General features: G+C 42.5%; 1 protein-coding gene across 1 annotated transcript in view; it reads right to left on the reverse strand.

The window, feature by feature from the left end:
- DOK5 (docking protein 5) overlaps positions 1-26,634 on the reverse strand; it is a 606,295-nt gene that overhangs the window by 82,248 nt on the left and 497,413 nt on the right. Inside the window, exon 6 of the mRNA XM_069201974.1 lies at positions 22,046-22,181. Coding sequence (XP_069058075.1) covers positions 22,046-22,181 — 136 coding nt within the window. The remainder of the gene's footprint in view (positions 1-22,045; positions 22,182-26,634) is intronic.

The raw sequence follows: 26,634 nt of genomic DNA on the forward strand, positions 1-26,634 counted from the left end.
TAATATAACCGAAACAGTAAACATGACCTTGACCTTCTATTAATATTTATTTATTTTAATGTATTTATATATTTAATATACATAAATAAATAACAACTAAACAAGCAAATACATTTTATGTAACTCAATTAATCATAATTTCAGAGCACTCTAAAAAACACACATTGCTAACCCAATTTCCCAATAAACCCAACTATCTAAAAAAAACATTACATTAATGTAATATTTAAAAGTAATTTCAAATATTTTTCAAAGTAACTGAAATAAAGAAATAAAAACACAACTCAATACATTAAAACAACACAATATAAAATTATATTATAGTAAATAATGTTTTAAGTGTTGATTTCATTTTGATAAGCTAAATTAACAATGCATTTCTATACTTCTGTCTGTGATAGAGTCAGATTCCATGCAGTGCACAGTGGTGAACAGTCACAGGCGCGGTTTCCTCAACTTCAGCCCGTTGGACTACTACATATGTAGTGCAGTTCAGAAACTGGAAGGAAAAAAATTGTTTGGATGGTGACATTTTACATGTATACAGTACCAGACAAGTATGGTGTATGCTTTGCAGACAGTGCTCATTTAAAGGGTGCTGGTCACCCCCCTCTGTGCTATGAGATAGCACTCAGGTCCTTTAAGGGAGCCAATTGCTATCTTGTAGCACTGCTCCTGTCGGTCTGACCAGTTGAAATGCTCTATTTCAAGGTTTCCCCTTTATCAGCCAGGTCAGACAGGTGGAAATCTTGTAATAGGGTAGGGGGGATGTCAACGCATGGTGGTGGCGTCCTCTCTGTGAGTTTGGTGGTCCTGCGTTCAGACCACCAATCTTGTAATTGGCCCCTTAGACTGTAGAAATGCCATGAACAAAACTCAGTTTCTGAACATTACTTTCACTTGTAATAAAAAACGTTCTTTGTCACATACTCTAGTACATACTAGTACATACTAGGCACAAATTAACAAATATTAAAGAATGGAAGTTTTAAGTGCCTATGGTTACAATATCTAAAGGTCTTCACAAGCTAAGGAGTACATAAAACAATTCACACAGGGCAGGTAATCCCATTAAAGTACCCTGGACCCAATGTCCTGGGCACTTTTTTAACAGTTGGACCCACTTGGAAGTGCTGACCCCAAAAAGCACATTATAACCACTATGTGACTAGTCATTAATCAAAAGTCAAGCCTACTCGCTTTTTCTCTCGGTCATCATAATAAAAATAAAGACAAAATATAAAGTCCATACAGTATAAATCAAAGTTCATATCTTCAGGATAGTGCCACCATTCACATGCATAAGGCAACATATGCTATGGTTTATTTTCAACAATGTAAATATCAGTAAAGATTTTAAAAAGTCTGCAAGTCTTTCTACTACCGTTAATCAAACTGCACGGCCACTGTAGGAACTGGCAACAAAGGTCCAAGCACCAGAGAGTTTTTTAGATAAAAGTCCAAGCTCTATAGATTTTGGCAGAATTGACAGGTCACTTGAGGTCATGTCTAAGAGCAAGGTAATTATGAATGCACTGTAGGTCTACTTTGGGGCTTGTCACTGTTGCACAATGGGAAACAGACCATGGCAATTAGCAAGCAGTGCCTTTAATTTTATACTCCACAACTGTTTACAATGCATATGCCTTTACCACTCATATATATGTATATATATATATATATATATATATATACATATATATATATATATATATATATATATATATATATATATTTGTCCACACAATAATTCTCCCTGTCAAAAGGAAGGAATGCCCATACTCTCCTGCATGGAAACAAAAATTTATTAGTGGTGCTTTCCTCAACACATTTCGGCGTAGCCTTGATCACGGGTGAAATAAATATATTTGCACTGAAAAAAACAAAGGTTATACAGATGCTATAGTTAGGTTCAGATTTTACACACACAAAACCATAGTTATACTTATCCAAGAAACTATAATGCATGCTGTAACCTAACTATGACTCATGCCCCTGCCATGCACAGTGTTCTCGTTAATAATTTTATTGCAAATGTTGCAGTAATATTATCCTGCCCTGATGCTAATCCTGACATGCAGCCAACCTTCAGTTGTGTGTGGCAGGGTGGTAGGCTGCAGGCCAACCCCACAAAGGCAGTCAACTTGGGGTGGGGTACGCAGCTGATTTCAGCCCTGGGGACACCCCTTTGGACTTCTACATGTTTTAGGAGAGTGGTTATCTGGCCTCCCTCCCTAAGACATATTTGGCCCCAGGGACTCCATACCCTAGGTTTACCTGTCTAATGTATTGGGAGGGGGGTATGCAGCCCCACTACCCAGGTTAATTTTGTCCCCAGTGCCCCATCTCCTGGGGTCTATCAAGTTATTAGTGGGGGAAGAAGCCCTTTGACACCTCTCTTGGGGTGGCAATTTTAGCCCCAGGGACTCCATCCCCTGGGCCCAGGCTAATCAAGCAAGGGAGATTGGGGCCATTTGGCTCTCTTTTCCTCCCTAATTTTGCCCCGCGGATCCCATCCCCACTGCACTGCTAATTATACCACAAATTACCGCACTCATGACACCTTTCATAACATCTTGATAATATCAGTGTAATATCTGTAGCAAAACGTTTGATGAAAAAACTGTGTGGTGGGGTGCAAGTTATAATTACCTCAGGGCACAAGTTATAGTTACTTGGGATAACCCTAACTATAACAGATGAATTTCAATGGTATTGTGCATTTAAAATGGGAGCCTAACTATAACGTCCTGTAACCTTTTGTTTTTTAAGTGAATTTCTAAGTTTTTAATTCTAGTTCCTAACAACAACATCCCTGTAACATTTGTTTTTTTAGTGAAAGAAAAACTGATTGTCATCATTTTGCAATGAAGCCTTTTTTACAAAAAATGAACATTTATTTGAGTCTTTCTTTTAATGTTTTCTAGGCCACTAAGTGTAGCCATAGAACCAACCACAAGAGGTCCCCACACTCCAGCTGAAGATCATACAGCTCCAGGTTTGAGTGCTTTGAAAAATATGAGAAGCTCTCCCGAAGTCATAGATGTAATGATATCAAAACTTACTGCTTGGTGGTGCCTGTGTCCTTTCTAGGGACACCACCAGGGTACATAAAATATGAGTAAAAAGCCCTCGCAGTGCGGCATGGGCCGCTCCACCCTAGAGCATTGAATATTAAATGAGCAGCTTCTGCTACTCATTTAATTTTTTTGTCATTGTAAAATCTTTTTGGGTGTCCCACTATAATATGTTTTTGGCCCCAGGGGGTTTCCCCACCTGGCCCAGGTGGCATGGTATTCGTCCGTGCCACACTATGGCCACATCAATACTTTTTTGCGCCGCATTTGCGTCTTTTTTTTTACACAAAAGTGTTGCAAGCTTACAAAATACAATTATATTTGGTAAGTAAGCGCTGCTTTTGTGTCAAAAAATTACGCAAATGTGACACACAAAACACAAATATGGGACTATATGTTTTTCACCTTTTGTCAGGACAGGAACTTAGGTGCTCGCTATGAGTTTGGTGGTCAGACAAGCCAACCGGCAAACTCGCAGGGATGAGGTGCCATCAACCTGGCTTCCTCAGCCCCGGTAGTATTATGATGTTTCCACTGGGCTGATCCATGGGAACACTGTATTATGATGTTCCCGATGGTCAGCCCGGTGGGAACAGTGCTACTCATAGGTTTCTGCTTCCTTAAGGGTGCTGAGGCCAATAACGTAGCCTTACAGCACCCTCGGTGCACACAGTGCGCATTCCGGTGGTGCTGGGAATGGTTGTTCAGGTGCCTCCCTATAGCCCCCTGCAATCTTTTTCTACAAGCCTTTTCATGGCGGGGTCCATGCTATGAAAAGGCTGGAGGAAATGGACACATGATCAGGCTGACTATGACTCCAACTGCCGTCAGCCTGTCGGGAACCATGTTACTGGCAGGGATGGCGGTCCCCTGGCAGTCTAACAGTCATCTGTTGGCTCCAAAAAGATTCTGTGGCTTGAAATATCTATAAATGTTGAGCCATGTTCTGTCAAAAACATCTGAATGGATTTACACCAAATCACAAAAAAGCATGCTTTCTTGACCAAGATCTTGCGATCTGCTAAAATATGGCTTTTTTAGTGTAGCTATGTCTAATTTTCCTATGGAAAAATGAATGGGGAAAACATACTTTGGTACCCCCTAATTCTCAACCCCTAATTGATGGATCACCTCAAAAACTTCCCAGAAAGGAGCTGAGGTGCATGGGAATTTTTTGTAAAGTTTAATGAAGATTTATCAAACAGCACTAAAGGTATAATCAAACCAAAACTGCTTTTAACTTGGAAACGTGGTCCTAACTCTAACTACCTTGAATTATTTCTTCAAATCCCCATCACATCAAACTGGAAAACATGCACTCGAGGAGTGCAATGCCAGTGAAGGATTTATTCAATGAAAAGAGAAAATAACACCCTTTATGTTTTGTGTGAGGAACACCTTGGGGGGTGGGGGGGGGGGGAATTCAGTTTCCATGCCTTTAGTGCAACTTGCTCTTAGAGGTTTTATTGTCCAGCTTGACAAACTCTTCCTCACCTTTGTTGATATACGCAGAAATGTTTGCTGTACTTGGCTGGATAGCTCATCACCTTGGAGGAATTCTGTGTGTGGTTCTAGGAGCCTGGTACATCAAATTCGATGACCTGGTAGGTACATTTCTGTGGGCTTTTGATTACTTCTTTCTCCAGGAAAGAGCATTTAACTTCAGGATTCATGGATTGATAAATTCATACCATTATCATGGATTTTTGTGTTGTTGATTGTGATGCTATTTTCCTTGCAATGAGTACAAGGAGTACTAAGTCCTTGACATAGAGCAGGGCAGGGCAGGGCAGGGTGACTGAATTTTTGGTGCACCCACAAACGTTTTAATAGGTTATCAGGCAGATTAATGTATATGTTGAACAAGAAAGGGTCCAGTAGACAGTTTTGTATGATACCACATTTGAAGGGGAACTTTGGAGGTAGCTGGTGGATTAAGCCATATCTCAGTTGTGCAGTTGCATCTGTTTAAGTTTTATTGATTAATGAAATGACAAAGGAGTTTAGTGATGTGTTGAACAGCTTAGTCCATATGGTATTCTTGTCAGTATGATCAAATACCAAAGAGAGGTCAGGAAAAGTGGCATAAAAGAGCCACTTCTTCTGTTTCGTGTATTTTGGTATGCTGATGTTAGAGTATGAAGGCCTGGTCTGTGGTGTAAATTCAGCCTCTGAATCCCTCTTGACACACTGAAAGGATGCCTGCATCTTCTTGAATGCATTTTCAAACTAAGTTTGTGAAGATCTTGGCTTTACTCTCTATTAAACTGAAAGGCTATATGATTTTGGGTCAGAAGTCTAGCCTTTCTTGAGACTATGGTGTTGTTAAGCTGATTACGGAAAAGACCATGATTTGATGCAATGGTGGAAAAGTGTGTGTAGAACTGTATCAAACAGTTTGGGAAATATTTGAATAGTTCATTTGGAAAGAGATTTGGGCCTGGAGCCATTTCATTTTTCAGGTTTGATATTGCCTTCTTGATTTGTTTCAAAGAGAACCCTGTTTTAATTTTTCATTTCAATGTTTGTTGTTTATGTGTATGGTGTGTGGGGCCCTGGTATTGGTCTAAGAATCTGGTGACTGGTTATTTTGAACAAAGTCTTGCAAATGCTCAAATCAATAACTTTGGGAGACTTTGTGATTAAGTATACATATCTTTTATAACACCCCTACGCCACAATCCTTCAGAAGTATTTTGCGTCATTGGTTGTTGCTACCTGGTGGCATTCTTTCCATATTCTTGGTAGAATTCAGTTCCTTTTTTCCTATTAAAAGCTATACAATTTTTTCAAACTCCCTTTTTCTTGACATAAAGTTCATTCTATTAGAGACAAATTCAGTTGTTTGTTTTTTAGAGTCTGTGAGAAAACAGGCCTTATTGCAGACGCCCCCTAGCTTTTTGCCCCCATTTTCCACTTTTGGCTGGTGTTTTCCTGACTCTGATGGTGTCCTGGGTACTGCTAACCAGTCCCAGGGCCTATGTTCTGTGTAAAATCAATATGCAAATTAGGCTAATTATATTTGGCTAAGTCAACCTACCTATAAGTCCCTAGTGTATGGTAGGGCATGTAGGTTTAGGGACCACAGCATAGGTAGTGCACCCATGCCCAGTGTCATTTTAAAGGCAGGCCTGCCTTGCTGGCTGCTTTCAAATTAAAGTTATATGCAAATTCAACTTTGGAATTAAATGTAGTTCCAAAGTCTTAAACTACCTTATTTTTACATATAAGTCACCCTTAAGGTGTGCCCTATGTGCCCCTAGGGCTGGGTGCCATGTAACTATAAGCAGGGACCTTACAAAAGTAGTTTTATAAGCCCTGGTGAGCTAAAAACAGCCAAATTATTTTTTCCCTTATTGTAGCCAATGGCCTTCATAGGCTAGAATGGGGAGACTTTATTTTAATTTTTAAAGTCCCCTTAAATGACAGATACAAAGAGTTTATGTAAAATTAATTGTTATAATAAATCCCACAACTTCCAGTTGTGGGATTTAATATAACTTATTCAGGTAAAGAGTTTTAAACATTTACCTGAAAAGTTGCCAATTTCAGCCCTGCATTGTTTTTGCTGCTGTGCTCTGATTGGCCAGCCTCTGTCAGCCTGGCCAGGCTGCCTTGATGAGGTGTGAAGTGGCCTGGCTTCACACAAAGAGATGTGCCTGTGGGAGGGAATCTCCCCTCAGCAGATGGTGGGGCAGGAAGGGGGAGGGCTGCCAAACTGGTCTTCAAAGGCAGAGAAGGACATTTGGAGCAACCCAGCAAGTACCACCACATCCTGCAACCCCAGACAATTAGGTGCCCCCTTGATTAGATTAGGAGAGGGCAGGAGAGGGGTGTGTTTATGATTTTTAGCCACACCAGTGGGTGGGCTCAGCCAGATGTAACCTCCAAAAATCATTTTAAGCCATGATGAATTTTTGAGGAATGTTGCCTTCTGGGATTGATTTTTGCCACACTTCCCAGGAAATGGTCATCACAGGGGGAAGGACCCTGCACCTGATTGGAGAACCAGGACCCCCAGGTTTTTCACCCAGGAGCCGGGATAAAACTGGCAGACCTGCACCCACACCTCAGAACCCCATCAGATTCCAACAAGGTAGAACTACAGGAGAAGAAGGACTGCCCTGCTGGACCCCTGGCCTGCACCTGGACCCTGCACTCTGATGGACTGCACCAGCTGCACACTTGGGCTTCACCACAAGAAGGACGTTGCCTGGCTTCAACTAGTTCAAGGAGGGACTCCCTGTTTGCTACAGGTGAAAAATGTCTAACCAGAGTCCCCTGCATCAACTCCTGAAGAAATCAACCAGCTGACCACTGCCCAGTGGCCAAACAGGAGTTTGCACCAGGTGCATTCTGGGAGTTGTAGTCCCCACCCCCAAGGATCACCGCAGAGCTTCTGGACCCTTGGGGTGAGCTGTGGACCCCAAAAGAACCTTAAAAGAACATCTGGGAGAAGACCCAGAAGTTTGGAGAAGTTTGGATGTCTTTTGAAAAAAAGCTCCATAGAGGGACTGACCTGCCGTGGGGCAACTCTAGCCGGCTTGCCTCAACAGCGACCTGGCCTGATTTGCAGGTTCGTCCAGTGAATAAAATCTCCAAAAACGAGACCAAGTCCGAACGTACAAAGTTGACCGGGACCTCCCAGCCAGCGTATCCGTGGAGGGCTCCAAGGACGTCGGATCAAGATCCAGGTTTACTCCGGTCGAAGGGTTTTTCACCTCGAAAAAATGACCAAGTCCGAAGGTAGAAATCTCCACTAAGGATTCCCGCGACGCGTATCCGGAGAAGGGTTCCAGGAGGTCGGATTGAACTGGCAGGTTCGTCCGCTGAAGAAAATCTTCAGAAAAACAACTAAGTGCGAAGGTAAACTTTTGACCGAGGTCTCCTGCGGCCTGTAGCCGAGCTGGGCTCCATCGCAGTCGGCCTTAAACTTTGACTTTGCCCCGGTCGAGGTGCGACCAGATGACCAGATTGGCGCTTTTTGTTTCTAGGCGCTAGAAAACGATAATTCTTTAAAAATTCATATCTCCGGTTCCCCTTATCCGATTTTATTTGTTTATGTGTCATTTTAAAATATAAAAATATAATCTATTTTTATAAATTGGTTTTGGATTTTTAAACTGTTTCCTGTGTTTTATTTAATTACTGTTTTGTGGTATTTGAATGCTTTACACTCTGTCTCCTAAGTTAAGCCTTGTCGCTCATTGCCAAGCTACCAAGGGTTGAACTGGGTTGAATTTACTGAGACCTAACTGGACCTAAGTGGAGTTTAGTGGCCTATTGCTAAGTGTAGGTACCTACCTGCCCTTACTAATAACCCATTTTCCAACAGAGTCCATTCTTCATCAAAACAGGTATCTTTCTAACCTCCAGATGGTAGGAGGTCATTAACTTTGTCTTTACTGAGAGGCTGACGACTTAGTATGATAACATTGGTAAGCTCAGCTGCTCTGCTATGGCTCCTTTCCTAAAAGCTACCCATTTATGCAGGGATGCCCTCTGTTTTCAGTGGGACTTTCAGGACAGACATGCACAGAAGATTTGTCATAGGAAGTATTTTTCTGCGTGAAAGTAAAGGGATAATAATCTCTTTTTACTCTCCCTAAAAGGTTGGCATCTGAGTTAGAATTAAGATGTAATCAGTGAGCAAGGATACTCTGTTATTTCACAATAACAGGTTATCCTATTAATTTAATTAAAAGCATTTTCCAATTAGCTCAGGTAGTTATAACACTGGTGCAGTAGTCTCTGTACAAATGTTTATTGAATTGCAATGGTATACATTTTCTGATAACCTTTAACATACACATAATGGGAAAATGTGTGTTGCTGTTAATTTATCCTCTTGAATACCTACTCTACTGTCTGTTATAAAAAGTGCAATAAAACAAACATGAACCACAATTAAAAGCAGACGAACAGTGTTATTTCACTGAGTTAAAACAACTCCACATAAAAACTACAGTAACTCGATTTGCACTAATATTGCCTTTCCACAAGTTTTTGATATTAGAAAATGAAGAATGAATGTTTGGTACAACTCTTTACAAATTATTGCAAAGAACAAGGGCATCTTAAAGGGGGGTTTCAATTAGACTTCGGGTAATCTTAATGCTGCTCTAATGAGGGAATTTATTGTAAATTAGTTAACTGGGATTATACTTTTTTCAATAATACTTTAGTTAAAAACAGAAAACCTGTGTAACACATTACAACTGATGAAGCATTCTAGTAGAGATTTAGGTATTTGGCTATTTGTGGTGTAGCTCTAGATCTTGCAGTGTTGCTCCTGCGTATGATATGGCAGGATTGTGTGTCAGAATATCAACATGAAAAACATTGTCTGACATTTAATTGACAAAACATTGTTCTATTTGGTATAGCTATTTCATTATTTATTTCAATAGAGCATTCTTATTTCAAGCAATATTTAGAAGCTTTGGGGCCTATTTACGAACTGCATTGTGTAGCACATGTAGTAGTAAAATAAGATGATTGCTTACATACTTCAAAATGCAACTCCTGGCAGAGGGCCTGATTACGACTTTGACGGTCCCACCACAGGACTGCCAAAGCCGTGTGGAGGAAGCAACCTCAATGGCTGTCACGTCCCCCCAAGAGTATTAAGGGTCAGCTCAGCAAGAGCACATATTGCAATGTTCCCACCAGTCAGCCCGAAGGTGCTTGGAAGCCATGGCACTATCCTTGCCATGAGCATGGGTAGTGCAGGGCCCCCGTGGCTCCTGGCACTGGTTTTCTGTCAGCCATTTCATGGCAGGGTCCTTGCCATGAAAAGGCTGGCAGAAAGTGGGGTTGTAATGAGCCAGGCAGCGCTGAGTTCAGCCCTGCCATGGCTAGTTATAAGCCTGACCACCACCCCATTGATATCAATGATCCTGGTAGGGGCGGCAGTCTTTAGGCGGGGATTCCCATCTCTGTTGTAATTGAGAGGTTGGACCACCCAGAATGTGACGGTCCAACTATCAGTGCGACTGTGGCAGACCTTGGACCGTCACACTCGTAATAAGACCAATAGGCCCTGATTTATACTTTTTGGTGCAAAATTGCACTATCACAGTTTGCACCAAAAAGTTTTGCACCGTTTTTTTTTCTGTGCACCAGCCGGGCACCATATTTATGGAATGGTGCAAGCCGGTGCAAATGTTAGGCTAATGTAAAAAAAAATACGTTAGTTGGTGGGGCTGGCAGTATGGAAGAAGGGAGTTTTGTAGAAAGAAATGACGTTAGGCAGGTTAGAGTAAAAATAATGACTCTAACCTGCCTAGAGTCATTTTCTGATGCAAAATCATCCATACAACATGACTCCACCACCTCAGTGGCCAGCACAGGGGACCAGGGTCACCTGGGCATGGCCAAGCAACCAGTGCCCTGTAGGAGTGCCCATTTGCCTGTACTTACCCATACTTACCTGGGATGGGGTCCCCCATTCTCCGCTGTCCCTCTGGTGTGGGTGGGGGTGTCCCTGGGGCCTAGGGAGGGCACCTGTGGGCTTATTCCATGGTGTTCCACCCCATGGCCCCATATTTATCCCCTGTGCTAAAATGACAAAGGGGTGGGAGGAGAGGCTAGATAATGGTGCAAAGCTTGCTTTGCACCATTATTTAACGCCTGGGCCAGATGGAATGGGTCCTCTGGTGCCCTCCTCCAGCCCCAGGAACACCCCCACCCACAACCAGAGGGACACCGGAGGATGGGGGACCCCATCCCTGGTAAGTAGGGTAAGTATAGGTAAGTATTTTCATTTCTCATTAAAATGCCATTGGGGGCCCAACTTGGGGCCCCCTGCATGGCACAGGGTGCAATGGCCATCCCAGGGGACACTTGTCCCCTGGGATGGCCATTGGGGTGCTGGGCATGACTTGTGTCTTTTCTAAGACAGAAGTCATGTGGTATGGATGGTTTTGCATCAGAAAATGACGCTAGGATGGTTAGATTTTTTTTTTGCCTCTAACCAGCCTAACGTCATTTTTTGGTACAAAACCCCTTTTCCTATACTGCCACTCCCATCCGGCTAACATCATTTTTTTATGCTAGCCCACTCTTTGCACTGGCTTGTTCCATTCCATATATATGGCGCCTGGCTGGCACTCAGGAATGACGTAAGCCGGTGCTAAACGTTTGATGCAAAACTGCGTTAGTGCAGTTTTGCATCAAAAAGTATAAATATGCCCCTTTGTTTTTCTACTGGGCGGTCCAAGGCATGCAAGCAGATGTTTTTAATCCCAAGTTTACAACCTGAGAATAGCATTCCAGAATTCCATGGTTTCAACTCCTGCATATAATGAGATCCCAACCAATAAGCATGAGCTGAAGCATGATGTGTGTGGGACACATAGCCTCTTGATTAATCTTATTGTCATTTTCAGAAGATGGATTAGCACCATTGATGCCCAGATGATGACACATCTTCTTTACCAAAAGGGATTCATAAACATACCTCAAGATGTTCATTACAGCAAAAACATAACTTGTAATTTGTATTGAAACATTTCTAGAGCAATGCAGAGGGTTTCAAAGGAGATTATCAAGGAGCATGAGAATTGAAATGAGCTTACTGCATTTGTGACTGTGTTTATTGTAGCCTGTTGATTATGTGGCTAGGGAGTTAAGTTTACAGCATATTATATAATCAATGTGGAACAACCAACACCAAATAATGCCTGAACCATGTGAAAAAGGCCTATGTAAGAGAAAATATTTTGTAGAGTTTTTATTATACTGAAAAAAATCATTGGTCGTTTTATTAATTGCATTTGGAGTGAGAGTTCCAAGTAGAGTTCCAAGAACATCAGACTAAATTTTGTTCACTGTCTTCATTTTGATTAGGGCCCTGTCTCTGGGACCCAAGGGTATGTAGGGTAATAATGTTGCCATGATCGACTAGAAGTATTTAATTATTGGATGGTTTAAGACAGATGTAAATTGTCCAGTGGGCCACTGCCAAAAGGTACTCACTTAGGGTAGACTTCTTGGGGTCTAACCTGGGAATGGTCAGCATAGTTGTAGCAGGTTAACTAGAATGATTTGTAGAAAGATATGCATTTAAGGGGAGAGTGCATTTTTTTGTCTTGGGGGTCCTTTGTACAAAAGGTGAATTGCAGAGAACAGAGCAGAGAAAATGAGAAATTGTGCACTGTGTGTAGGAGATAGTAATGTGTCTAATTATTTACAGTTTGTTAAATTACAGGGTCATTTACACAATCACCTTGTTCTTGAGCTACTTTGTGAATGCTGACAACAGTTCAATTAAGAAGATGGTGGCATCTCCATTAAAACCTAATGTGTTCCTGTGTGTTCTCGATAGATATTAATGTTTTTCGGTAACTGTTCCTGGTCTAAATCATGTCTGGACGTCAAAAACAAGTTTGCTATATTCAATAAAGCTAGAGAGCTGTGAAACCTTTTCATTTTCAATATCTTTATCTAGGAGCAGTGTGTTAAATATTGGTTTGCAATAAGGCAATTCAGACTGGTAAGACCCCTGCTTAATCATGATGGATTTTGTGTAGCAGGTTTTCAGGTCACTCTGAAATTCATCATTTGATAATGATGAATTAATGATCACTCTAGTCAATATTATACCATAATATTCTAGGGAAACAATTTTAAATATTTTTGAGAGCAACAGTAGTCTGGTGATCAAGTGGCACTAATAGCTTTGTTTAGTTTCTTGTTTTATTTGTTGTTGTCAAGGCAAAGGAGCACAGCTTAGGTTGTGGTATGAATGTCAAACAATTTAGTGAAGTTGGCAGTGGGAAGCTGTTTCTTCATTTTAAAATAAAGTGAGATTAAAAATTATCAGCTATTTTGAGGAAGTGTTCTGCCAGAGCTACTAAGGGTTACTTATTTAACCTGTTCTGTGCCGAGGACGTAGTGGTTACGTCCTTCGGCACAGTGCTGCTGTGCCGAGGACGTAACCATTGCGTCCTCAGCACACAGCCCAGAGGGAGCGCTCTCGCTCCCTCTGTGTGCTTCCCCCCACCCCCAAAGGCAGGGATGGAAGGGGAAGCCCTTACCCTTCCACCCCCGAACCCCCCCACCACCCCCTTGACATCAGCGCGCAAGCGCTGTTTGTCACAGAGCCTCCCCATCGCACTGGAAGCTCAGCTTCCAGCGCGATCGAAAGAGAAATGCTTTGCATTTCTCTTTCGATCACATGGGGGAGGCCCGGAGAGGCTTCACAGGGAAGGAAATGTATTTCCTGCCCTTTGAAGTCTCTCCAAGCGTTTCAAAAGTCGGATTGCTTGCAATCCGGCTTTTGAAACGCCCACTAGACAGAAGGGATTCTTTTTTTCTTTTTTTTTTAAATAGTCACGAGGGAGCGACCCCTTGGGCAAGGGTCGCTCCCAGGGGGGGCATTTTTTGGGAAGGCCTTTTCTGCCCCCCCGGGGGCAAATCAGCCTATTATTAGGCCGATCTGCTCCCAGGGGGGGCAGAAAGGGGGGCCACCAGAGGGGCACCAGGGATATATATATTTTTTCTTTTGTTTTTGTTTATGTTTTTGTTTTAGGTGTGGGGAGCGACCCCTTAGGCAAGGGTCACTTCCCTAGGGGGGAAATTATATTTAGGCCATTTCTGCCCCCCTTGGGGGCAGATTGGCCTATTTTGATGAGGCCAATCTGCCCCCAAGGGGGACAGAAACCACTAGACACGAGGGAGGTTTTTTTTTTTTTTACTTGAATTTCATGCAAGGGGAGCAACCCCTTAGGCAAGGGTCGCTCCCCTGGGGGGGGGGAATTATTTTAGGCCATTTCTGCCCCCCTAGGGGGTAGATCAGCCTATTTTGATTAGGCTGATCTGCCCCCAAGGGGGGCAGAAACCACTAGGCACCAGGGATTGTTTTTTTGTTTGCTTTACATATGGGGAGCGACCCCTTGCACAAGGGTCGCTCTCCTGCAGGGGAAAATTGTATTTAGGCCATTTCCAGATCGACTGATTTTTGCTACGCCAATCTGCAACCAAGGGGGGCAGAAACCACTAGGCACCGGGGATTTTTTTTTGGGCGCCAATGTCACGCAGGGGGAGAGACCCCGTAGGCAAGGGCCACTCCCGGGGGGGGGGTTGGGGGGTGGGGGGGGAATTTATTTTAGGCCATTTCTGTCACCCCTGGAGGCAGATCGGCCTATTGGTATTAGGCCGATCTGCCCCCGGGGGGGGCAGAAACCTCTAGGCGCCAGGGCAAATTATTATTATTATTATTATTTTTCGTTTTTTTTTTTAGAGATTGCCATTAGGCAAGGGTCTCTCCCCTGGGGGGCAAATTTGAGGAAAATGTTTTTTTTTAGCCAAAGTTTGAGGTTTGCAAAGGATTCTGGGTAACAGAACCTGGTCAGAGCCCCACAAGTCACCCCATCTTGGATTCCCCTAGGTCTCTAGTTCTCAAAAATGCACAGGTTTTGTAGGTTTCCCTAGGTGCCGGCTGAGCTAGAGGCCAAAATCTACAGGTAGGCACTTTGCAAAAAACACCTGTGTTTTCTTTAAAAAAATGTGATGTGTCCACGTTGAGTTTTGGGGCGTTTCCTGTCACAGGCCCAAGCCTACCCACACAAGTGAGGTATCATTTTTATCGGGAGACTTGGGGGAACATAGATTAGCAAAACAAGTGTTATTGCCCCTTGTCTTTCTCTACATTTTTTCCTTCCAAATATAAGAGAGTGTTTAAAAAAGACATCTATTTGAGAAATGCCCTGTAATTCACATGCTAGTATGGTCACCCGGAATTCAGATATGTGCAAATAACCACTGCTCCTCAACACCTTATCTTGTGCCCTTTTTGGAAATACAAAGGTTTTCTTGATAGCTATTTTTCACTCTTTATATTTCAGCAAATTAATTTCTATATTCCCGGTATAGAATGAAAACGCACACTGCAGGGTGAAGCTCATTTATTGGCTCTGGGTACCTAGCGTTCTTGATGAACCTACACGCCCTATATATCCCCGCAACCAGAGGAGTCCAGCAGACGTAACAGTATATTGCTTTCGAAAATCTGACATTGCAGGAAAAAGTTACGGAGTAAAACGGAGAGAAAAATGTATGTTTTTTTCACCTCAATTTCAATATTTTTCTTTTTCAGTTGTTATTTTATGTAGGAAACCCCAGTGGGATCTACACAAATGACCCCTTGCTGAATTCAGAATTTTGTCTACTATTCAGAAATGTTTAGGTCTCTGGGATCCAGCATTTGTTTCATGCTCATTTTTGTCACTGACTGGAAGGAGGCTGAAAGCACAAAAAATTGTAAAAATGGGGTATGTCCCAAAAAAATGCCAAATTTGTGTTGAAAAATTGGGTTTTCTGATTCAAGTCTGCCTGTTCCTGAAAACTGGGAAGCTGGTTATTTTAGCACCATAAACCCTTTGTTGATGCTGTTTTCAGGGGAAAAAACACAGGCCTTCTTCTGCAGCCACTTTTTCCCATTTTCTTGAAAAAAATGAAATTTTCACTATATTTTGGCTAATTTCTTGGCCTCCTTCAAGGGAACCCACAAAGTCTGGGTACCTCTAGAATCCCTAGGATGTTGGAAAAAAAGGACGCAAATTTGGCTTGGCTATCTTATGTGAACTAAAAGTTATGAGGGCCTAAGCGCATACTGCCCTAAATAGCAAAAAAAAGGCTCGGCACAGGAGGGGGAAAAGGCCTGGCAGCGAAGGGGTTAAGATGCATGCTGAGTTAAATAATTCTACGAAATCTTTAGATGTTCATGTAGCCTTGTCTGAAATCTGATGAGAGTACTTAGATCTCAGGTTTTCTGAAGGATGGTTTGTAGATTATGAACTCTCATTGGGCTGATTTTATACTGCTTTATTTACTTATCAGTAATCCTAATACTTTGAATCTAATTATTTGCCCTCATGGCATAAGGTATCTCCACATCCTGGAGACAGGTACCCAAATGGGAACTCCTCCCTATCTGGGAGTTCTGTTAAAGGGATACATTTGCCCAGAAACCATATGAGTTGACTTCCAAAGGAGGCCAGCAGATTGAGACCAATTTTGGAAGTTTTACTCCCTCATCTCTTCCCTTGTCCAATCCTTCCCCTAAGAGGATATACCAAAGCGAGCAGGCCTGGTATTGAGCACCCACTAGAGTAGCAAATCAAAATGGACAAAGTCCACACAAAGGAGGAAACATCAGTACCAGATGGTTAACAAATCCCCAAGCCTCAGAGCAAAACAAGCCAACAAACACAAGAAACTGAAAGGTTACTGGGCAAAACCAGAGCACACAGACAAGTACTGGCCAAAAAAGGAGAGAATGCTGGTTATAGTAACCCACATGAGTCAACAATGAGCCAAAAAAGCCAAAGGCAACAGCACTAATCTACTGCCAACAGTTCTAAAAATAATTGATAAAAGACTAAGGGCATATGTATGAACACTTTTTCCCATTGACACAGAATGGGGAAAAACCTTTGCTACATCTGGCCCTAACTGATAAATCAGTGAAGAAGGCTCTTTCTAGTTCAACTAAATCAAGAGGCCATGGAAAAGAATGTGTCCAAACTCCATGTCTATGAGGAGACAAGAAACGCCAAAAGAATAACCAGATCTGATACTGGAGACAGAGAATCCTTAAACAAAGCCAATCCCAACCACCCAAGAATTTGCAGGGGAAAGTCCACCATCCAACACATAAAAACTGGGCACAGTTAACAAAGGCAAACCAAAGAGGAGACAGAAGTGAGATCAAGTCAATAATAAGCCAGCTGATCAGTGGTCAACACGCAGAAGGTGAATCCAAGGCCAAATGAATAAGCATGTCACAGATGAAAAACAAAAAAAGAAGTCTCTGGGTGAGGCACGCCCTATATAAAGGACAGGTCAAGTCATGCCACTGAAGGGTGTAAGTACACAAAAAGTGAGGGGTAAAATGCTTTAATTAATCTCATTCTCTGGTAATCACTCAGGGCTGCATTTAAGTCTATCATTATTTTGTCTTTCAAGACACCTCAGTTAGGAACCAGCCATGGGCAGATCAGTCTTGATCTCAATCCATCCGGAACAGTCTAGCCCTAACTGCCAGTCTAGGCTCCATCTGACTGGTAACAAAAGCAACCCTAGACATGTTTCAGGCTATATCTTGAGTCCTATGACAAGGTGAGCACAGGACCCATGTCTGGGCATACATGTCAAACATTAGGCAGTGCATTGAGGTACCCAAAAAGCAATGAGTGGGATGTTTGAATTAATTTCAGCCACTGGTAATCACTTTGGGCCACATTTCAGTCCATTTTTATTTTGCTCACAGTGCCACATATGACAGGAGACAGCCATATACAAATCATTCTTGATCTGGATACAATAGGAATAGAACAGCCAGATTGTCAGGCTAGTCTCCTTCAGAACAGAACCACAAGCAACCTAAGAAACACTTGTTGTTTATTACAACTGAACAATTTAAGCCAGGAAGATGTAATATATGTCTGCACAGCAATAAGGCATATATATCCACAAGAGTGTGAATGGTGCCAAGCAATCACAAGACCTCCTGAACAATGTAAGCAAGTTGAGAAACACTGGGAAATCTGAAGCAAGCAATGAAATAATCCCAGTCAAGTACAACTGCAGTCCCTGTCTGATGCTCAACCGGGACTACCATTCACACTCTTTTCAAATGACCTCCAACACACATGGCGCAGAGGTGTTGAAGGACAAAGAGGAAAAAAGGTCATGACAAGTTAGCCCACATCATCCTACAGGCAAACAGCAACAGAAGAATGAGGAAGGCTGCCAACACCAACCAGGGTCCACAAAGGGCCAAATACCCAAATTGCAAGATCAGCAGAAAGGGGTACAATGCTTAAGGGTAGCATGCACCCAACAAACAAAGGATTCTAGTGCTGAAACCCAAGAATGGAGGCGCTGCAATGCAGATTCACAGACACAGCAAAGACAGAGATCAGACACCAACCCTGACAGCTGAGACCCAGAAGGTGCTCTGTATGACAGTTAGGGTCACACAGGAATGCTAGAGAACCACAAATGCGGTGTTTATGGTAGGAAATCTCTCATTGAAAAATAAGTGACAAGAGGAACAAATGGCTGGAGAGCCTACTAGAGAATGAAGGGATCACAGCAACAGGACAAAAGTGCCCCACCAACAGATAGGATCAAGCCCCAACAAGAAACACTTTCCAAGAAAGCAGGATAGGGACACAATCCACCAAATCATAGCTGCTCCAGCAAAAGAAACAAAGTCTAACTGGGGAATTCACAGTTCCCCAACTTCCAAGGAACAGAAAAACCAATGCAAAACCTCAGGCACAGGGAAAGAACAGAGGAACCATGGGAGTGTAACTATAAGCTCCAAATCCAAGACACGGCAAGAGGAGGATACCAGTATGAGATCAAGAGTCAAAAAGAAGCAAAGCAAAAGAAGGCGGAGATACGAGTCTGAAATTAAAATGGAAACCTCTTCACAGAAGTCGCAAAGTGAGATGGAGGGAGGAATTGGGTAGACCAATTCTAAGACCCCCAAGACCAAAGTAGACTAGGACAGAGTCAAGCCCAAACCAGGAGGCAGAATCAACAGCCCAACAGTGAAGGTGGAGCCAACTGCCAGAGGAAACCAGAGAGAAACCATCAAGCACTAAGACCAACAAGGAGTCAGTGAAGACCCAGCAGAAAGACAAACAGCACTGTGCCACACTAGCCCACCAGTGATCAGCTCCTGAGCCATACCTTACCCCAGCATGAATTGCATAAAAGAGCCTACTACCAAACACTATCCAGAGAAAAAAGAGGCAGAGGGGCCAATATGGAAGGACCAACTCTACACAGAGAAAGTGGTCTTCAAAACAAAACAAAGTGAAGGCCAGTGGAAACAAAAGGACAGAGGTGCGGCAAATGCAAAGGATGTGCAACCCAGATCAGACACAGAACAGGGTGTCTGGGTCTACTAACCAATAACGCATGAACCAAACAAAAGGCAGTAGGCTGGCAGAGTGGCAGGATAGAAGAGAGAGGTAGTGACAAATTGCATATGCACTAGTCAATCCAGCAATATACAGAGAATAGTCAGAACCATATCTGGAAGGCCACAAGGGAGAGCCCAATGAAAAACCCCAAAAGAAAAAGAGGGGAGTCAGACATCTGAACCCAAAATGTCCAAATCCAAAAGCAATAAGGTACTAGATAAAATGCTATGATTAATCTCAGCTAATGGCAAGCATTCAGGCCGCATTCCAGGCCATCATTTTTCACCCACCATGGCATCTAGTTTTGGACCTGGCCACATGCAACTACAAGGTGACTGATGGAATGCTAGAAGTAATGTCAGGCATTGATTCTGAGTCATTACCAGTGGCTGAAACAAATTCAACTTTTCCATTCATCACTTTTTGTATCCTTCAGTGCCCAGTAAGACAAAGCCAGGACACACGTCCTACAAGATCCAATCGCAACAGGTATGAGGTGTAAAGACCAAGGTCATTCTGCTCATCAATCAAGGAGTCTAATCCCTATGATTCACCTAAACTCATCAGGGTGGCTGGAAAGCCAGGCCAAACATTAAAGCCAGCACCACATATGAACCGAAGACCCTGGGAAGCATAGGAAAGAGGCAACGGCTCAGAAGATGACTTGTGACAGTGATTATTACATCAGCCTAGGAAATTCATCATTGACAGTGTGCTTGTGTGGGTCTGAGAACATTTATGAGGAAGTGCATCTCTTGTCCACATTATCAGCACAGGCTTGAGTGTCTTCTACCATGCCCCACTGTCAGCGTCCCAAGTTCTTGATTGGTCATATGATTGTTTCATGGGCCATGTGGAGCATTGACCTAGGAAGAGCCTAGACAAGTACACACCCCCAAGACAAAATGTGTCCTGGTCCATCAATGCAGGGGGCCAAACCTACATTCAGCATAGTAGCCCCCCAAGCCCAGCTGAGAGCATGTAGGGAGAACCCAGACCCTACCCTCACTTCAGAGAGAATACATAACTTTCTAGAGGCCAACATCTTTCTCATGCAGAACAAACCCAACAAGGACCCCAAGCCATTTAGTGGTGAAGATCAAGCCAAACATCATAAGAACACCACAGAACCTCTACTAACCTGAGCAGAGAAGCTGATGCATGCAAAAGCCAGCAATAGATTGTTCCAGGAATATCATATAATGCATTTGTCTAGCACCGAGCAGAACGGGAATCCCAAAAACTTTCAGCACCCCCGGAAGATAAAATGTAGGGCACATACCTCTCATTTGGCAATGGGCACTTCAGCACACCTTAACAGATAGGTTAGACTCAAGCTCATCACAGAATAGCACACATGGTGAAAGGCTCACCCGGAGTCGCACTAGCCACTAGCCGGGGTGAGGAGAGATTACCTTCCAATGATGGAATTTCAAAGTGACAGCAGGAAGCCAGAGAATGTGAGGCTAAGCACCTCAACAATACAACCTAAACCTTGACAAGCACAGCAAAGTGATCATGGCACACAATAGCCAAAAAAGAGATGAGACAATAAAATAGGGTAAAACCTCATAAGACGTAAGCCCAGCAGACAGCATATTGGGGAGCCCATGCACAGCCTGGCCTCCAGGTAAAGGAGGAGGGGCACATAACAGTCTTCCAGCAATGGAAACTCCAGCTCCTCACAGCAAACATTTAAATCCCAACTGAAATCCCAGTAGAAAGCACACACAAATAAAGGACCACAAACAACCTAATTATATTGGGGGAATGGAATCTACTTCCATTGATAGCAGCTCTCGGCAGCATCCAGGAAAGAAACTGCAACCCTAGTTCCAGGACCATGAAAGGGTTAGTGAAAGGCAAAACAGAAAATGGAACACGCACCACACAGTCATAACAAGCCCAGCAGGGAGAGTGGATGCACATAAAGCCAGCATACATTAGGCAGCAAACTAAGCAAAGGCCCAGGAAGTCAGCAAGCGTCAAGAAAATAGTTGAGCGCAAGCAAAAGACTCAATGGAACCAACAAGGTAAGCAGGAAGTCCCCTTCAGAAACAGCAAACAGAGTGACCGCCTCCCAAAGCAGAACAGGCAAAGAGGAGCTTTCTAGATAGAAGTGGTACTTTATAAGCTAACATTAAGAGGGGATTGGGGTTTGCATTTTTTTCTTTTATGTTGTCGTAGGCCTATATGTCTTAAGATTGTAGGTACCCCTCATGACATAAGGACTGGGATAAAGAAGTGATGCAGAGGTGATTGTGTTTTCACATGTTCTTCCATTGTTCTTCAATGCTTCTGGTTTCATTTTTATATAGCTTTATGTCCAGGGTGAAGTATTCCAACAATAAAGTTGATGAAGTGGTAGTTTGAGGGCAACCACTATGTAGAAAGCATTTGCTAATCATTTGTGGAACTTCTTTTTGGATGTTTAATTATATGGAGGCACGGAAAAGTGAATTTTGCAATGTATAGTGGATGTATTTGTGACAGTACCAACTCAAGTGGTGTTGTCAAGGAATAGTTAAGTCTGAAATTGATAATGTGATGGTCTCACCAAATAATTGCGTCATTTGCTTTAACTGAGATTAGTGCTATAGAAGAAAAGATACCATCACAAGTGTGGCCTGCAGGTGAATAGGGCAGTGACTAGTCAAAGAAAGTCAAGTGTTTCAGGAGTAGAAAGGAGGTATCAGGTTTCATGCAATGCTTGTTTGTTGAACAAGGTGTTGATATCTCCTAAGAGACAACATGTGGATGGTAAGTTATCTAATTGACACACATGCAAATGCAGACACATCCCACCAAGACAAAATATATTTAAGATATTTATTAAAAAGCAAAAAAAATTATGTATTGTATCACTGCAGACTTGTTACACTCTGAGAGTCTTGGCATCACAACTCTGCAAGTCATCAATATAGGTAGATCACTTGCAGAGAAGTGGTTCTTGGCAATACATAAAAACGGGTTTTGTCATAGCAATAATTGAATGTGAGTAACAATAAGAAGTACTAAACATACCATAGAGTTTTTGACGCTCTGCACTAACCGGTCATGCTGCTCTGCTATGGCTAAGGCTGCTGAATGAACTTTCTGATAAATTGCTTCTCCATCTCGTGTTTGAAAGATGAATAGTCCTTCACCTGTTTCACACATCCTGACAAGAAAAAAACAGAAGTGAAGAAGAATTCACAAATCCCTGCCTTAAGTGTGATATTACTTCATGCATACCAGCAAAACTGTTCTAAAAACGTGAATACATCACACGGTTCTCATACCTAAATAATAACTATGACTTATGTCTTGCTTGACACTGCGACAGAAAGACAACAGAAAAGCAGATTTGATAGCCACCAATGACAGAAGGAAGTAGACTCCACCCACCTAGTGATTACCTTGAGTGTAGTATTTGATTGGTCAGATGTTCTGTGCTTCCACTAAGAAAGTGCCTGCATTACAGTATTTGCCATGGGGGAAAGGTAATGATCAATACAGTGGGAGTGAATTGGTTATAGTAACAAACAAATCAACCCTGTTTATAATGAAAAGTCAAGTTAAGACAAAGGCAGTAGCTGGGCTTATTTATAGTGAAAATCCAATAGGCACTTAAGGGGTGATTATTGTTATACTGTGTTAAAGCCTGGAGACAGGTATTTTGTTCCATGGAATTTCACAGATTATCAGACAGGTCATATATTTTAATGTTGGGTACTCCATCTGACAAATGTCTGGTGGTTGAAGATTTGCAGTGACAGAATTCTTGTTAGACCTTCTTAAAGATTCTCATTTTTATGATTATTTTCATCCCCTCTTAAGAAGATATATATATATGATTTTGCTGGTTGCTATTTTGTACATGTTTATAATTTTATGACTGCATGCCTGTCAGTTAGCTTGTAGGAAACGTTATGCTCAATCATTGAGTTGACTATGGCAACACACCAATTATAAAGTCTAGAGGCCGGATTCGTTCACTGTAAAGAATGATGTTAGAGCTCTTAGGCATGATAGATTTATTATAAAAAGTTACGACAAAAGCAATAGGCCTGACTTACTTACGCTGAAATGCTTATCTTAAATAAAGACCTTAAAGAGTGGATTCTTGTTACTTCGTGTTAAACCCAGGAGACAACTTCTAACCCTATTTACCCTCTTTAAACACCACGTGCAGAATAAATAATACAACTATGCATTCTACTACCATTTTTTAAAAAGTTCTGGAGAATAATAGGTGCACAATGAGGGAAACAGAAGCCACGCGCATGGAAATAATGTTAAGCTAAAAAAACAAGGACTCACTTGGAAGCAAGCACTTATAACGTATTTAATTGAAAAAGGATCGAACCGTTTTTAACTCAAGAAGGCATTTTAATAATCTCTTCTGAAGTGTGCATATTATTTAATTATGAAAACCTAGAATGGCGATAAGCGTGATGAGCAAGCAAATGGATAATTATATTTTAGAACAGAAGAGTTCACCTTCAGGAACACTGTAAATCTTTCGGCTTTAACGATTAGCGCCAAGGCACAGTGAATGCTTCTGAGCTGAACAGCTGCACTGACTGAGGAGTGCAAAATGACCAATCCGTTTTCCCTTAAGTGCAAACGCATTGAATTTTCCACCAGTCTGTCAGTTCAAATATTATTTCTCATTTTAATGTGTGCAAGAACGACTAGTATAGTTGCTAAGCTATATAAAGAATAACGAATCAAGATTAGCACTGATAGCTTTAAGCACTAGAGTGTCATATTCCACAATAAATATTAGGGTTTGTAAATTCTAACTGAACAGTTACTAATCTGCGGTACAGTACCACCTTCTGCAAATGTATTTAATTAGAACAGTGACTAACAGTTGTCAGCAAAAGATACTATCTCGGAGACTGCAGCCATCATAGGCTTTTATGTTTTCGAGATATCGCTGAGGTAAAGATGTACAGCTCTCAGCAAAAATGTGCATGCATATAACAGTAATGCAAGTTGAAACTTCGCTGACAGGATTCAGCTTCCAAACCCAACTAAACTGCTATTTCCTAAGTATATTGGGATTATTCATAACTTGACTAGGATTTAAGCGTGGGCAAATGGATCTGCGGCTGACATGATTGAATACGAGCTCACTGCTGTTCCTAATTTCCGTGGTAAATATTGTCAGTTTAAAGAGTTTTCTTTCCTATTAGTGGAAAACTAGAGAAGCAGAGCCAGCCATAGCGGGCATCGGCCCTTTTCCGGGTGGGCTAGGAGGGTGGTGGCTAGTTTTCCAGCAGTGGGGGCTAGTTTTGGAGCAGTATTGCAATCAGGCGCGACTCCTCCGCTATGGTGGAAGAGCGTCGCCCCTCCCCTGCCAGCAGCAGCAGCTGCAAAACTTTTACTACAAAACAATAATAAACTGGGGCCCATATTTCTACTTCACTTGTGCCAAATTTGCATATTTTTTTTTTACACAAAGTCAGTGCAAACCTAACTCCATATTTATATTTTGCTGTTAGAGACATCTAACGCCAAAATGTAGGAGTTTGCACTATTTTTTGGAAGCGTGTAGCTATCTTGCATCAATGAGATGCAAGGTAAGCATTCCCATTTAAAAAATAGTGCTATCCCCATAGCCCCATATTTATCCCCCTGTGCTAAAATGACGCACGGGTGGGAGGAGGGGCTAAATAATGGTGCTAAGCTTGCTGTGCACCATTATTTAAGGCCTGGGTCAGACCAGGCATTAGAGGACCTGTGCACCCATTTTCATGGTACAAAACTATGGAATGGTTCCACAGGTGCCCTCCTCAAGCCCCAGGAACACCCCCACTCCCACCAGAGAGACAACAGAGGATGGTGGACCCCATCCCAGGTAAGTCCAGGCAGGTATTTTTTAATTGTTTTTTTGCCATTGGGGGCCCTAACTTGGGGCACCCTGCATGGCACAGGGTGCAATGGCCATGCCATTGTCCCCTGTGCTGGCCACTGGAGTGGTGGTCATGACTCTTGTCTTTCCTAATACTGGAGTCATGTTTTTGGTGGTTGTGACCAGGAGATGGCCCTAGTCTGGTTAGAGGCATTTTTTTGCCTCTAACCAAGCTAGCATCTTTTTCTGATGCACAAACCCCCTCCTTCCCTACCGCCACCCCCACCCCCACCCGGCCAGAGTTTTCTTCTAAAACTTACCCCAAGTTTAGCGCCGGCTTGCGTCATTCAATAAATACGGAGCTTGACTGTTGTTGTTAAATGATGCAAGCCGGCGCTAAATGTTTTGCCCCAAAACTGTATTAGTGCAGTTTTGCAGCAAAAAGGATAAATATGGGCCTAGGTTTATTATTGTTTTGTAGTAAAAGAGGTGGGGTACTAGGGGTGAAGCGCAATGAGGGGAGTGCACAGAGCACTCCTCCTTGGAAATGTATGTTTGGCCGGCCGTCTCGGACCGGCCAAACATACATGCGCAGTAGGCTTTCTGCAGCCCAGCAACACAGTTGCCAGGCTTGTGAGAGCAGGCGCAGGCTTCCAGCCTGCCTGGGAGCACTCTTTGAGAAGCATCAGGATTGGCTGCAGGGCAGGCTGGGAGCCTGTGGTTTCAGTGCAGCAGAGGAGCGGGAGGCAGCTTCATCAGAGAAGCAGTTAAATGATTTTTTAAAATATATTTTTTATTGATTTCCGTGCCCCCGCACTCCCCGCGCTGCACCGCTCTGCCCCAACAAAGCCCCGCAAGCCACTCCTGGCTGCACTATCGGCACCCAGTAACAAAAGAACAAAAGCAGCAGTTCCTTGTCCACTCCACCCCTCCAAATCCCCCATCCACCACCCACGACCAAGGAGCTGGTCTAACAAAATTGCCAGTGCTGCTTTGGGTTCCTAGGCCAGTATTTCCTATTTCAAACTGAAGGTAATGATTACCACCACTTCCGAAATGAAAATGCAAATAACTTCCAATTCCACTAAGAATGAGGATATTTTCCAGTTTTTTTGTACAATGCGTAGTAACACAATTTAGCCTGTTTTCAAAGCACCAGTTCTGACAAACATTGGAAGGGAGGACCAGGGAAAGAGAGTCATTTGACTAGGAGCCGATGGTTTGGTAAGGTAGAGAAGATAGGTTTAGAACTCTTGTTGCCTGGAGCCAGAACCAAAACCCACTGTCACATGCGCCTCATTTTAAAAGTTTCACCCACTTTTCTGACGCTTGCTACCAATTTCAGTTTTTTTTCATGCCAAAGTGTGTTTTACTTACTGAAGCAATATTGTGGCATGTCCATTATCAGAGCCAAACTGAGACCCATGATTTATTGTAAAAATAATTGCTCTTGTTTTTACTCTGCCGACATTTTGGGTGTCAATGCAAACTGTACTCCCTTCTATTTTGCGCTCACTTTTGCTAAGAGTATTTTTGTCAAAAATCTAAAACACATACATTTCGCTAAGAATGCATGCAACGAAGACGTAAAACATTTGGGCACATTATTCGATGTTCTTTTCACTAGATGGTACATAGAGTCAAAAACATGGATCTTTCTGTGGTGTTTAATTAGAAAATCGCGATGTTTGGCTTTGGCTCAATAACAGAAATTATAAACAGATAATCAAGTATTTTCTCAGTGAAAGACAACCAGGCATACGTTTATATG

Source organism: Pleurodeles waltl, chromosome 7 (genome assembly GCF_031143425.1).
Source record: "Pleurodeles waltl isolate 20211129_DDA chromosome 7, aPleWal1.hap1.20221129, whole genome shotgun sequence".
NCBI classification, from domain to species: Eukaryota; Metazoa; Chordata; class Amphibia; order Caudata; family Salamandridae; genus Pleurodeles; species Pleurodeles waltl.